We start from the raw sequence: 14,567 nt of genomic DNA, 5'->3' as shown, positions 1-14,567 counted from the left end.
AAACAAAAATCAAGGAAATTATCACTGGTCACCCACTGGTTTGGCAGGAATTCAAAGACAGATAACATCCAGAGCTGGTAAAGGTGTGGAGAAATGGGCGTTTTCATACATTATTTGTGGGAATATGAATTACAGAGCTTCTGTAGGGGAATGTCATTCAACAACTAACATTTAGTGAGCACATATCTTATGCTAGACACTGCTGTGTATACAGCAGTGAACAGAGTGGACAAAGCCCTTGGTCTCATGGAACTTATACTATCAAAATTTGAAATATGCATAATCTTGACCCAGAATTTTATGCTAGGTGTCTATCCCGGAGAAATACTCAAAATATCCACAAAGGATATCTATGTACAAAAATGTCTGTTGCAGTACTATTTGTAAATACTAAACCATTGGGGAAAAATCCCAATCTCCATTAATAGGAAAATGGCTAAATGCATTGTGATACCTCCGTACACTGGAATGTTATGCAGCAGGTGAAAAAGACTGAAAAAGATTTTTTTGAAATATAGTTGATTTATAGTGTTTCAGGTGTACAGCAAAGTGATTCAGTATATATATATATTCTTTTTCAGATTCTTTTCCATTATAGGTTATTACAAGGTATTGAATATAGTTCTCTATGCTATACAGTATGTCCTTGCTGTTTATCTACTTTATAGATAGTAGTATGTATCTGTTAACTGCAAATTCCCAATTTATCCCTCCCCCCACTTCTCCCCTTGGTAACCATAAGTTTGTTTTCTATGTCTGTGAGTCTCTTTCTGTTTTGTAAATAAGTTTATTCATATCACTTTTTTTCAGATCACATATAAGTGATACCATATGATATTTGCCTTTCTCTGTCTGACTTACTTCACTTAGTATGATCATCTCTAGGTCCAGCCGAGAATGAAATAGATTTGTATGTACTGATGTGAACAGTTCTCCAAGTACATTATTTGATGACAAGAAAAGTTTTCAGAAAAATACAACAAATTTTATGTTTGTATATGAACATCCGTATATGTGTAAATGCATAGAAAGAGGTCCAGAAAGACAGAAAGCAAATCATGAAAGCAGGGAGGGGAGTGATATTAGTGAAAGGTGATGGAGGGTCTTTAATATTCAACCTCATATATTTCTTTACTGTTTGAATTTTTAAGAATGCATTCATAATTACTCACAATAATTTTTAATTTAAAAAGTTTGATATAGTAAAGACTTGACCTTAGATGCAATTCAAAAAAAAAAAAAAAAAAAAGAAGCTATAAACTACAATTCTCTGTGACTACTGCTATTTTTTTTTTTTTTTCAGATAGATACAATTGAAGTTAGTAACACAAAATAGCATCTCAGGCCAAACCAATGGTCAAAGTTGACAGCCGTTGGTCTCCAAGAGAGACCCAAAGCACTTAGTGATATCCTCTGTGGCTGGAGGACCAGATAAGAGGAAAGGGTGGGGCTTATAGGGCTGAGCCAGGCAGATGCTGATGACAGTGGCCTCATGCCCAGGGACCTGTACGAAGGACATTGACAAACTGGAGTGTGTCCAAAAAAGGAAGGTTGGGCACGAAGCCTGCCTGTGAGGAACAGTTGAAGAAAGTGCTAATGTTTGCCTTGGAGACAGGGTAATGTAGTGAAAGAAACCATTGTTACCCTCAAACCTTTGATAAGCTGTATAAAGGAGAACAAAGCAGGGCTGCCCCAAGGACTTTCAGTTCTTACAGAACTGAAATCACACCACACAGAGCTCCAGGAAGCCTTACACTGATTGCTTTCACTGACCTGGGCATTGTTTTTCTCTGAAGTTATGAAAATATTTGCAGTCATAAGGATCTAATTTTTTTTAAAAATAGCATGTGTTACTAAATAGCATGTCAAGTTGGGTATTTGACAAAGGATGAAACACTTCAATAAGCTCCATCCAAAATTTAGTGCTATGTTTGCTTGATGTTTTCTATGCAGAATGACATTTTGCTCAGAAAACATGAATGATCTACAACTTCACCCAACCCAGGAGAAAACCTTTGTGAGATGTGAATCAAACTCTAAAAAATTGAAGCGAAAGATCAGATGAGCTTTAATGAAGACCCAGTGTGAAGAATAAATGATTTTATTCCTTATCTGGAATGGTTGCCTTGTTTGAAAACCAAAGTTATATAAAGAAACTTGTATAAAGCTTTAATAGAGTTAAGATTTAAAGGGGAGCACATTTCACTGTTATAAACTCAGCTTTTTAAAACTATGTTATGTAACTATATTCAAATATTAGTGTAACCAATTCCCAATTTTATGTCTGACTGAATGGTAATATATGCAAATAAGTACAAATGTAAGAGCCATTTTAGATCCGTTGTTCTAATTTAAAATGTCTTTTACAATTAAGTCAAATTTCCCGTATTTCCTTGCTAGTTTGTTCTGTTCAGTTTTTTGAAGCGTGCTGGAAAGATACTTCTTTATTATATAACTAGCACTTCCATAAAGTGAAATTCCAATTAATCACAGTTGTGTGTCCCAAAGTACACACCCTTTAAGACCATTCAGCTCACCAAAAGAAGAAAAATTCTACTTAAACTAAAAGTTACCATCATAACGAATCATACAGTTACTTCACTGAACCAAACCAATTGTACTTGAATTCTCCTAAAACTACTAATGATAACCATGAAAGCTGGATAGTTGGTCGTTTTAATGATTAAATTACTATTGAAGTACAATTTTCCTCTTTTACTAATGCTTGCCACAAAAGCTAATGGAAAACTTGGAATATCTCAAAGACTTAGATATCAAATCTCAAACGGACCAATAAACAAAATAATGATGTTTTGACCAGCAAACTCCATCACGGAGCATGTGAAGGAAGTATTAGATACATGCCTTGGATGTAAATCCCTTGGACCTGTGTTTCAAGTAATTCAGAGAAGAGGAGCACACTCTACACGTTCAACAGCCTCACCTGACACTGGAACAGCCTCAGCTCCACACAGCCCGTAATTCGTATGCTCTTCACCAGAGCAGGGCTTCTGGAAACAAAAGTCCTGAAGACATACCTGCCTCTGATGAAATCAATTTAAGAGGATCTTGCATGATTCACTTTTATTTCCCTTGGAAAGACCCGCAAAACTAAAGGATATGGGGGAGGAAGGACAGCGGGGTCAAGGTTGTATTGTGTCCTGCATGCTAATCTTGACTACAAAAGCACCTGACCGCCCTGTTAGGTATTGTGTGTGTGTGTGTGTGTGTGTGTGTGTCTAGAAATTACAGATATTAAAATGAACACTGTTTCCCATCATGTCTAAAATACTAAGATTTACAATAAAGTCATGTTTGTGTTGGATGGGCATGTTTGATCACTGACTATCCAGAGGGAATTTAAAATATCACTTTTTGAGCATACTCTTTGCTATATACCCCATAGAATCTATGCACAAGTCGAACAATACTCCTCTCAGCCTTGAAAACATCACAACCAGAAACAGCCCAAGTATGCACCCACACGGTGCATAAATGAACAGTGGTATATCCTAACAGTTGTTAAACAGCAGTGAAAAAGATGACCCAAAGCTACACACACAACAAGAAAGGGCCGAGTCTCGAGTGAGACAGAGAGGCGTCCAGGGGGCAGAATTTAAGGAAGCACTTGTGGGTTTGTGTATTTACACAAAGACACAAAATATATATGTAGTTTGTTACAAGGAGAACTAAACTATATTGTTAAGGATGGATAAATAGGTGGTAAAATACTAAGTAAAAGCAATAACATCCCTAGCACGACAGTGAAGCTGTGGTAATCTAGGAAAGAGGAAGTGCACACCCCAGTTCCAGGTGCCAGCAACATTGTACTTGTCACTCCGAGTGGTGGTTGCACAGGTGTCCATATTTTTTTTTTAATTATTTTATTTTATTTTATTTATTTATTTATGGCTGTGTTGGGTTTTCGTTTCTGTACGAGGGCTTTCTCTAATTGCGGCAAGTGGGGGCCACTCCTCATCGCGGTGCGCGTGCCTCCCACTATCGCGGCCTCTCCTGTCGCGGAGCACAGGCTCCGGACGCGCAGGCTCAGTAACTGTGGCTCACGGGCCCAGCCGCTCCGCGGCATGTGGGATCCTCCCAGACCAGGGCCCGAACCCGTGTGCCCTGCATTGGCAGGCAGATTCTCAACCACTGCACCACCAGGGAAGCCCAGGTGTCCATATTTATAACCAGTCTTTAAACCGTACATATATATTTTATGCACTCACTTTTTGTATGAATGTCACATTTTGCAATACAAAAAAAAAAAATAGAAAATAAAGGGCAGAGTTTAAAACCAACGTTTTTCTACTCTAGTGTGATGCATTCCAATACTAATTATTTCACACAAAATATAATTAGAAATGATTTCATCCTTAGTAGGAAAACTTAAAGTGACACAGGACGTCATAACATTTGCAGCAGAGAGATCAATAAGCAACCAACATGACAAATGGTTAATGGGAACATTTGAGACTCCTCTTGGCATGGATTATTTTCACTTGGGAAGATGTGTTCATCGACATCACGTTTTCTGAAGTACATCTTAGGAGAGAAGTCAAATAGGGAAACTGAATAATGCAGCCACATCTGTTCATTGCACATGCAAAATGCTGACTGGTATGCTGATTATACGCACCTCTCTCCAAAGAATCTGTATTTATGAGCCCACTCAGGAAAGATAACACTAGCATACTGCCTTTCAGGCAAAAGCCTGTTTGTGCTTTTACTTGTAAGAGAGCACAGGGAAAGAAATGGGGCATCAATTACACTGCAGCTGGGCTCTTTGAGGTGCCTGAAGTCAGAGAGACGGAAACAAGCACTCCATTCAACACTAAAATGAATGCACTGTCCTCCAGAGCCAAGCTGCCTGTCTTCAGTGTTCACCTTGATAATGTTGCCGCAGACATTGTGAAAGCTTTGGTAGCAGTTACACGTCTCTGGGGTGACAGAGCAAGAATCCAAGCTGCCCAGCGCAATGCCCGCTCTCCCACCAGAGCGTGGATGAGAGGGAAGCCAGATGGATGGGAAACAGACAAGCAAGAGGAAGACTAAAGAAGTCAATCCCGAGAGTCACCACCTACCTGCTTACCTCATCTCATACTACAGACCTCTCCTTGAATTCCTATGATCTGTATGTGATGAATGGCCCCCAGCACACCTCATTCCTTCTATCGGGGCTCAGGACAGGCTGCCCCAAAATATGCCACAATAGCATATTATTTTTGAATTAAAGTTACTTAAGAGAGAGCCAATGCAAGAGGGACACTCTGACCCTCCTTTCCGTCTCTCTGAAAGCAGGAAATAAATCTCTCCTGTGAAAGTTGCCCTCCCTGATCTGGAGGTAGAAAGACACCCTTATCACCAGAGATAGGGAATTGGGGCTGAGAAGCCTGTATAAACAAGCATTGTTACTTCTTTAATTTACTACCCTAAGCCCGAAGTCTGTTTAGATTCTTCACTAAATTGAGCACCCAAAACCTAACTTTCTTTGTCCTGTCAATTCCTCACAAAGGTATTGTCTCCTTGTCTAAAAAGTATAAAAGCTGCCTGCTTTGGCCACCTCTTAGGTCCCATTTTATGAAACCTCCGTTTGCATGAATTAAATTTGTTTTTCTTTCTCCTGTTCATCAGTCTTGTGTCGACTTTATTATTAATCCACCCGCAAGAACTCAAGAGGAGTAGAGGGGGAATCTCCCCCTCCCCGAGACTTCCCATCTCTCCCTTTTCTTACACCTCCTTCCTCTTTCTCCTTCCTCCAGAATGTCCTCTTCCCTGCTTAACTGAATCTTATTTATCCATCCAGACCCAGTTACTTCACCAGTTATTTCCTAGGTCAGCCCAGCTCACAGGGATCTCTCGCTCCCCTGAACGCCCAGCTGTAACGTAAATGATGCTCTCACCGGGCCCTCAGTTACTGGTGCGCTGCTGACTTTCCTGCTACCTCTCTGTCTCCTCTCTGCTCCTTGCCCTCTACTCAACCTGTCAAGGTTGGCGCTCCTCAGGGTCCAGACCTCCTTCTCTGCTCACTTACTTCTCTCTCTTTACGCCACCTCTCCACTCCTGTGGCTTCATTTATGACCCGTGCAGGCCAACCCCTCTCACCTTAGAGCTGCACTGTGGGGTCCCCCCGAGCGGCAGGCACTCCCATATGTGCAACTGCCCACTCTCAACGCTTCTCCCTTTGCTGTCTTACAAGCTCAAAAGGTTCAGAACTGAGCCCATCATGTCCTCCCTGCCCCCCCCCCAACCTACTTCTCCCCATGCTGCCTGTTCTGTAGCTCAGTGAATGTCATCATTACCCCACTAGTTGCTGATACCAGACACCGGGGGGACCATCCATAATGTCTCCTCCCCTTTGGCCCTTCACAACTGAACAGTCACCAAATCCTATGGGTTTTACCCATGCTTCTTAATTGTGTCTACGTCTCTCCACCTCCACTGCCATCATCCCAACCCAAGCCAACACTCTCTCTTACCTGGATGTTTGTGACGACTTTCCACTTCTTCCTGCTGTGGCCAAACCTCTTTCAATCCATTTTTATCACAGCAGCCTGGGTGATCTTTAAAAAAAAATTTTTTTTTTTCTTAAAGACACATAACCGTTTTCATACTTAAAGCCCTTCAAATGACTTCCTAATGGTCTTTGGAAAAAAGTCCAAAATAATTACCGGGGCTTCCAAGGCCTTCCATCAGGCTCCCACTTTTCCCTCCAGTCTCATCGTCCTCATTCACTACGTCATTGTAACCCAGCCTGCACGTTAGAACTGCCTCAGAAGCTTTCAAAACTACCCAGGTCTCAGCCCCACCCCGAGAGATTTTTATTGACTTGGCCTGGGTAAAGCCTGGCTAACGCGAGACTTAAAATGCCTTCCAGGTGATTCTAACGTGCGCTAAGTTTGAGAACCATGGGTTTAGACAAGTGGGCTCTCTTTCAATTCCCTGAAAGGTGCAAAGCTCTCTCCTGCTTCTCAGCCTTCACCCTCTCCTCTTCTCCCACCTTCTTCCCAGGCTCCCAGTCCCAGTTTAGGTGTTACTGCTTCAGGGATAATTTAACAAAGATTAGCCACCCCACCACCACCGTCCCAGCTATACATACTCTTCCTTTTTTTTTTTTTTAGAAGGGGGCCTTTTTTTTTTTTTTTTTTGGCTGTGTTGGGTCTTCGTTTCTGTACGAGGGCTTTCTCTAGTTGCTGCGAGCGGGGGCCACTCTTCATCGCTGTGCGCGGGCCTCTCACTATCGCGGCCTCTCTTGTTGCGGAGCACAGGCTCCAGACGCGCAGGCTCAGTAGTTGTGGTTCACAGGCCTAGTTGCTCCGCGGCATGTGGGATCCTCCCAGACCAGGGCTCGAACCTGTGTCCCCTGCATTGGCAGGCGGATTCTCAACCACTGCACCACCAGGAAAGCCCACTCTTCCTTTTTTTTAAAAAGGGATTTCTTTTTTTTTTTTTAATATTGTATTTATTTATTTGGCTGTGTTGGGTCTTAGTTGTGGCATGCAGGCTCTTAGTTGCAGCATGTGGAATCTAGTTCCCTGACCAGGGATCGAAACGGGGCCCCCTGCATTGGGAGCACAGAGTCTTAACCACTGGACCACCAGGGAAGTCCCTATACCTACTCTTAACATCTTTTCATTCTTCTGGAAAAGTTATTTGTGGCCATGCCATGTGGAGCCATATTGGAGCAAAACAAAAAAATCAGTGATCCTGTCTTTATATAAAATATTGATATTTTATTCATCACAGATTTTTGCATTAATTTTGATTTTTTAAAATATTGCATTAAAATATTATTTATATTGAGAGCTGAGTTTTTAGAGCCACCTTAAATGGTACACCCAAGGCAAGTGCCTCAGCCACCTCACCCTGGTCCTGGCAATTTGTGGGACTGTTTATTTAATGTCTGTCTCCCACGCTGGGTGTGAAGCTCTGTGAAGTCGGGGAGCTTCTAGATGTTCACTGCTTTATCCTAAGCACCCAGCCCACCGTGGCAGAGTTGGCGTTCCGTAAATATGTGTTGACGTTACAAGTGACAGTCATCTTTTTACAAGTATGTCTTCTCTTGCCAATTAAATCATAAGCTCCAACTACAGTATCTGTTCAAGATAGCGTTCACTGCTTCCGCATTCCGTTTGAAAACACAGCCACGTTGCTGTAGCAGTTGACTTCCCTGCCCCCTCAAGGACAGCCTTATCCCTTCCCACCCTCTGGTCTCCTCTCGTCCTGATTTGGCATCTGTCGCAGTCAGTTCATTAAAAGCCTTTGTGTTCCTTGACTAAAATTTTGCTTTTCAAATTAGGTCTATCACAAGAAGGATTTTCTAGAGAGCTATACTCATGCCAAGTAAATTAGAGTTGGGGGTGACCATATGTGTCATCACAAGTACCCTGAGTAAGTTTTCTCATCAGAAAATTCGGGATGACACTGGCCTAGTCCAAAGCCTTCCTCTCAAGGGAACATAACATCACAGCTGTGGCTGAGCACCTCCAGTGAAGGGAGGTCCCTACCTTTGCAGAGAGCAAATCTGCCTGGCCATAACCTCTCAACCTTAGTTTCTTCCCCAGAAGCCCTAGAGACCAAATTCATGCCTCGAGTAGCTGAAGACAGTCTGGATGTGAGGCTATGAGCTCTTGAGGGCAGAAGTAATGTGTTCTTGGGATTCGTTCATGGGATTGTTTTAAATTTCCCATTTGTTAGATGTTTTACAAAAGCATAAATACAACATGTGAAACTATGCAAAGATGTATAAAGAGAAATCTAGTCATCTCCCTGCATCTTCCTCCTACCCAGCCCCAGCAAGCTCGGGTAGGTAGAGGATGATAACAGCTGTTATTCCTTCAAACATCCACAAGCACTTTTACACACTCAGGGCTCTGTTTGTGGTTTTCACCAAAGTAGAATCATACTATATAGATTACTCTGAAACTTGCTTTTATTTCTTATTTTTTAGTTGATATAGATCATCAATATTCCTGTAAGTTAGGAGAGATGAACATGTTTTTCTAATTTCTGTAGAAGCAGAGTTATACCTGTTGGAGGAGTTAGTGCAATCTTTTTCCTACTCTTCTGGCTCGGGCCAGTCCCCTGACTCATGTTGACGACTAGGGGTGTCAATGAAGTTTTTTGTGGTCATATACCCGAACATATGTACACATTCTTATATAAAGGGAGGTTGTCACTGTTTTACAAACATGTAATTACCTTATACATTCTTTTCAGCAAGTTGATTTTCTTACTCAGTGGTACCTCCTGAAATCTTTCTAGGTCAATTGGTATAGCTCTCAATATTTTTTATGACTGCCTAATATTCTAGATTGTGGAGGTGTCTTAAAATATTCAGTTGGTCTCATACTGCTGTGCCTTCACCTTTCTTTTAGCTTTTTGTCCCTCTGAAAAAGGCTGCATTTAACATTCTTATACATACCTCCTATATATACCCATTTGTGGGAAGTATTTCTAGCAGTGGAATTGCTAGGTCAAATGATACATATTTTTCAACATAATGCTTGCTTATGCTTGCATTATGTTGCCGTACGGCTTTCCCAAAATGCTGCAACAGTTTGCAGTTCCACCATAATCTTTGAGCACCTACTCTCTCCTCTCTCTGCCTCTTTCTAGGAGGAAATATTTATTGCTCATTTTAGTTTTTGTCAGTCTGACAGCAGTAAGTGATAACTTCATTGTGACTTTAGATTTCCCTACTGAGTCTCAGAATCTTTCCACAGATTTATTGAATTTGCTTTACTGTGAACTAATTGTTCAAATCCCATTTTCCATTGGAATGCTTGTCTTTTTCTTGTCAGTTTGTAAGAACCCCATACTTCATGAAATGTTATTAACCCTTTATCTTTCAGCTTCTTTGCAAAATTTTTTTCCAAATCTGTTCCTCTATTGATTTTAATTATAGTATTCTTTGTTATACAGTAGTATAAATTTTTCTGAGGTCAGAAAAGTCTAACATTTCTTTTATAACATATGGATTTCCTGACTTACAGTCAGGAAATTACAGTCTCTTTCATCATCAAATTGCAAATTGTACAAAATGAAGATTTTCTTCTGAGATCTGTATTTGTTTTCCTACCTTAAAGGCTTTAATCAATTGAAATTTATTTTTGTATGTGGTATGAGATTGACTGCCAACATAACTGTCTTTTATATGGATAAAAGTGGAGCTAACATTATTTATTTAATATATTAACTTTTCATGCTGAATTCAGATCCCACTTTTATCATAAATTTAGAGTACATACTGGGAACTATTTCTTAATTCCCTGTTTTGTTATATTGATCTCCTTGTTTATTTCTATTCCAACCATACTTAATTGATTTCAGAGTTTTTATTTACTTGCTTACAGGGGCTTTATTCATAGTATATTCTTAGGCATCTAGTCTTTCATATGGACTTTAAGGTAATTTTATCCAATTCCCTAAAATCTCTCTTAATATTTTAATTGGGAATCACAATTAGGAATTAGTACAAGGAGAATTGACCATTTTACTATATGAAGTCTCCTCATCCAGGAACATTATATGTTTTCCATTTGTTCACATCTTGTTTCATGTCCTTCAATAAGGTTTTACACTTTTAATTTTAATTTTCATTTATTCCTAAGTATTTTAATTTTTTGTCATCATTGAAAATGGAATCAGCCATTCCATTTGTATTTAATGGAGCTGGTTACTAGCATATAGAATAGATTTTGGATTTTATTTATTTATTCTATATTTGTCCACTTTATCAAATTATTTTATTGACTCTATTTGGTTTTTTATTTTACTAGAATCTCATGGTATACAATCACCTCATCACCAAAAAGACAATATATACTGATTATTTTATTTTTTTCACCTTAGTGGGTTTTCTAGAAGCTCTAAGACAATGTTAACTAAGAATGCTGATAGTAGATACTGCTGTTTCATTCTCGATATTAATTAAAAGTTTTGATGTTTTGCCTGTAGTACATACATATATTTTTTATATATATATATAGTTTTGGCAAGTAAACCTTATTGTATTTAAGTGGTTTTCTACTATTTTTATTGGAAATGGCTGCTGAAATTTTGAAAATGCCTTAGTAATATATGAATTTTTTTTCTTCTTTAGTTTATCCATAAAATTAATTATGCTGATAGATTTCCTGATACTGACTCACACTTGCATTCTTGGAATAAACCCTCCTTGGTTATAATGTATTTTTTTCATAACATTACTGGATTTTACTTGCTAAAATTTAATTAGATTTTTACCTTTATTCTCATAACTGAAACTGATGTTCACTTTTTTTGGTGCTATCATTTTCATCCTTTGATACTCTATAGCTTTCACCTATGGCCTTGAATAGTTTAGATAATATAGTGATGATCTTTATAATTTTTTTAATTAGAGAAAAATTCAGCTGTGAAAGCATCTGGTCATTGTGCTTTTACATATAGTATTCTTAGGTTTTCAGCTTTTACTTGTTTATTGCATATAACATTTATTTAAATTATTTTTGTGAAATACCTTCAAGCAAGAGAGATACAAAGTTACTCATGATAATGAGTAAATGAAGGCATAACATTAAAGCACAGGAAAAATCCCAAACTAAACTGAAATTTTAATAGTTCTACCTGAGGTAACTAAGCAAGCACACACATTTTTCATGGGAAATAAGATTAAGCCACAGGAATGCTATGTAGTGCTCTGTCCAACATTAAAAGTAGATACAATCCACCAAAGGCGGGTGAGGGGGGTGGAACCAATAGCCTATAAAGTGAAAAAGTTTAGTTAACTGTCAGGAGAAACTGTGTTGGAGAATGGTAATATTTCTCCCAATTTCTAGAGATATTCTGCTTAAGAGTATATTTAAACACTACATTTTCAGGAAGTACATTTGGAATAATTCTAAGTTCTTACAATTCCTGGGGGATTGGGGCATTCATTCATAGCATGGCTGATGCTCTTTGAGCAGCCCATGTGTTCGTTTTCTACCTTATACTCTCAATTCTAAATGGAATAAGAGGTACAATGAGTCTTATTACTATTTTGTATTTATTAACAATGACATACAATGAGATATGTGTAGGCCCATAAAATAGGCCCATTGATTTAGGAATATAAAGTAAGGTAAGGAATCTAATGCACTTTAAAAAATAAAAAAAAAGAGTTTCTAAAAGGAAACATTTAATGGAACATAATAAGTTATTTCTGTGAGATCTTTTCTGACTCTAATGTCTTCTAGGCTGGAATAAAATTAGTAAAATTAAAAGATCACAATAACAAGCATAAATTACACCTGGGTTATTATGAGTTTAGAGAAAGAGAGAAAAAAAGAAAGAGAGTAAAGAAGGAGGAAAGGAAGGGAGGAAGGGAGGGAGGGAGACAGGACAATGCTTTTTTTCCTCCCTAAGAAGGAAGCTTTTACTTTTATAGTCAAGACCATGTCTAGAGTGAGGCAAGCAAGGCACCTCCATCACAAAACCCCAGGAGGCAAGTGATGCAAGTGCCAGCCCTCACTTGTGTGACCCTGAGAGTGAGCTCTCCTTTATGAGTGCGGTGCCCAGGATGCCAGGGTTGGCACTTGCATGACCTTGTCTTCTTGAATTTTGTGCCCTGGGCAGCTCACCTGCCTCTCCATAGTCCCAATTCTGTTTATGTTAAATCCTTCTTCATATTTTCTTTTGCTTAATTTTGTTCTTTTCAAAGAACTTGCTGCATAGAAAAACAAGTACTTTTATTTTTAGATATTCTTCTTTAATGATAATGGTGTGTATGTTTATAAATTTTCCTCTGAGTACAGATTTTGATAGAAATCATGCCCTTTTTTACTGCTTTCTAGATAGTTTACAGTTTTAGCTCTATTTTCCTCTTTGCTCTAAAAGTTATCCAAGAACTATTCCTTAATTTATAAGTACGCTACTCCAGACATTTTTAAATTTTAAATTCCTCCTTGTCTACTATTAACTTTGCTATTTCTATTTTCTTTTTTATTATATTTGCTTGGTATCTTTGTCCATCCCTTTATTTTCTTTATACTTTTTTATTTAAAATTTTGTTTTAGATATTTTTCTTCTAGATGTTGTATAGCTGGTTTATTTATATTTCCAGCTCAATCTAAGTGTCTCTGACTTTTAGTGGGAAAATCCAGTCCCTCCACATTAAGCCGTTATAATTGGACTCCTCCCACTAACTTATTTTATTTAGTTATTGGCTTATACTACTTATTATTTCTGACTTTTAATCGTATTTATTTTTGCAGATTGATCAAATTGTTATTATTTCCTCTTTCCATCTTAACATGACTTCTCTTGTGGATTTTCATTATATTTCCTGCTAGTTTCCCTTTCCTGTTGCTCATGATCAGATAACTATTTCTTTACCATTTTTTGAAAACCAGATCTATATTTCTCCCACCAAAATACTCTATTCTTCCACTATTTCCACTCCAAACTTTAGCATACATTCACTCCCCCCACCAGTTCCACAGCCACTCCCCAGATGAGACCTTTGGAACATTTCCCTCCTTTCCACCCACCCCTGATGCCCAGATTTGCTGAGATTCACTTATTATTTTTAGTTCCAGACTGTTTTTAGAGGAGTTGTCAAGGCAGATGGTGATGTGATCAATTCAGGAAAAGAACAGACTTACAGAGTGGAGAGTCCAGATGCACTCAGCAGTCAGAGGGATGAGCTTCTCTGGGCTTTGTGTATTCAGGTGCTGGTGATATACTCTGATTTGGGTGCTGGTCCCTTTTACCATTCTCCTAAGATTTTGTATTCTCCTGGCCCTTCCCCATGCTTATGGAGACTTTGAGTTTGTTTGGAAACTAAGTAAAAGAAACTGGTAACATATTCTTGGGTTATTTTGCAAGACTGAGTGAACTGAAAGTACAGGAGGTCTGCCTAGGTCAATTTCCATACAGTTCTTTTCTCTCATTGGTCGGCAATTTTCTATATTGTAGCGTACAGTGTTGTAAATAAGCAGTCCAATGCTAGGATGATTCTTCTTTAGAAGTAACTGTTCTTTTCTGGGGAAACTTGTAAGATTTTTCTCTTTTCTTGTAGCTCAGAGATATAATATGCCTAGAAGTCTTTTTTATCATCAGTCTTTCCTGGAACTCTGTGAGGTGCAACTCTCTCTTCAGTTAAGAAACTTTTCTTATCTTACTGATTGCCTCTTCTATTGTATTATCTATCCCCTTCTCGATTTCTATCCCTCTCCTGATTTATATCTCTCTGTGTTTTTGCACTGTGCTTTGAGGTGTCTCTTTCTCTTATCTTCCAGGATACTAATTCAGACATCAACCATGACCACTTTCTCCTTCAGTTCAACTCTTGAAACTTTTACATCAAAATCTTTTTTGGTCTCAGAAAATCAGTGTGTGTGTGTGTGTGTGTGTGTTGCACTTAAATCTCCTTAAGTTTCCTTATTCTTTTGGTTCAAGTTATCTATGCCAACAGCTATTTCTGTACTGAGGGTTCTACTTGTAATTCTTCTCCCTGGCTGCTGGGCCCCATTAGGAAGCTTCTTTTCCTTTGTTTGCTCACTGAGGCGCTGTCCCATGTATTGGGGTATCTCAAGTGGCAG

General features: G+C 38.8%; 1 protein-coding gene across 2 annotated transcripts in view; it reads left to right on the top strand.

Moving 5' to 3' along the window:
- LIPC (lipase C, hepatic type) overlaps nucleotides 1–3,325 on the top strand; it is a 174,770-nt gene extending 171,445 nt beyond the window's left edge. For both annotated transcript variants that reach the window (XM_007165943.2, XM_057544382.1), the window contains one exon: nucleotides 1,954–3,325. In XM_007165943.2, coding sequence (XP_007166005.1) covers nucleotides 1,954–2,065 — 112 coding nt within the window. In that variant the 3' untranslated portion in view covers nucleotides 2,066–3,325. The remainder of the gene's footprint in view (nucleotides 1–1,953) is intronic.
- The last annotated feature ends 11,242 nt before the right edge of the window (nucleotides 3,326–14,567 follow it).

The sequence above is a fragment of the Balaenoptera acutorostrata genome, chromosome 3 (genome assembly GCF_949987535.1).
Source record: "Balaenoptera acutorostrata chromosome 3, mBalAcu1.1, whole genome shotgun sequence".
NCBI lineage: Eukaryota > Metazoa > Chordata > Mammalia > Artiodactyla > Balaenopteridae > Balaenoptera > Balaenoptera acutorostrata.
Note: the sequence above shows the minus strand (reverse complement) of the source record. Positions and strands in the feature narration are given on the sequence as shown.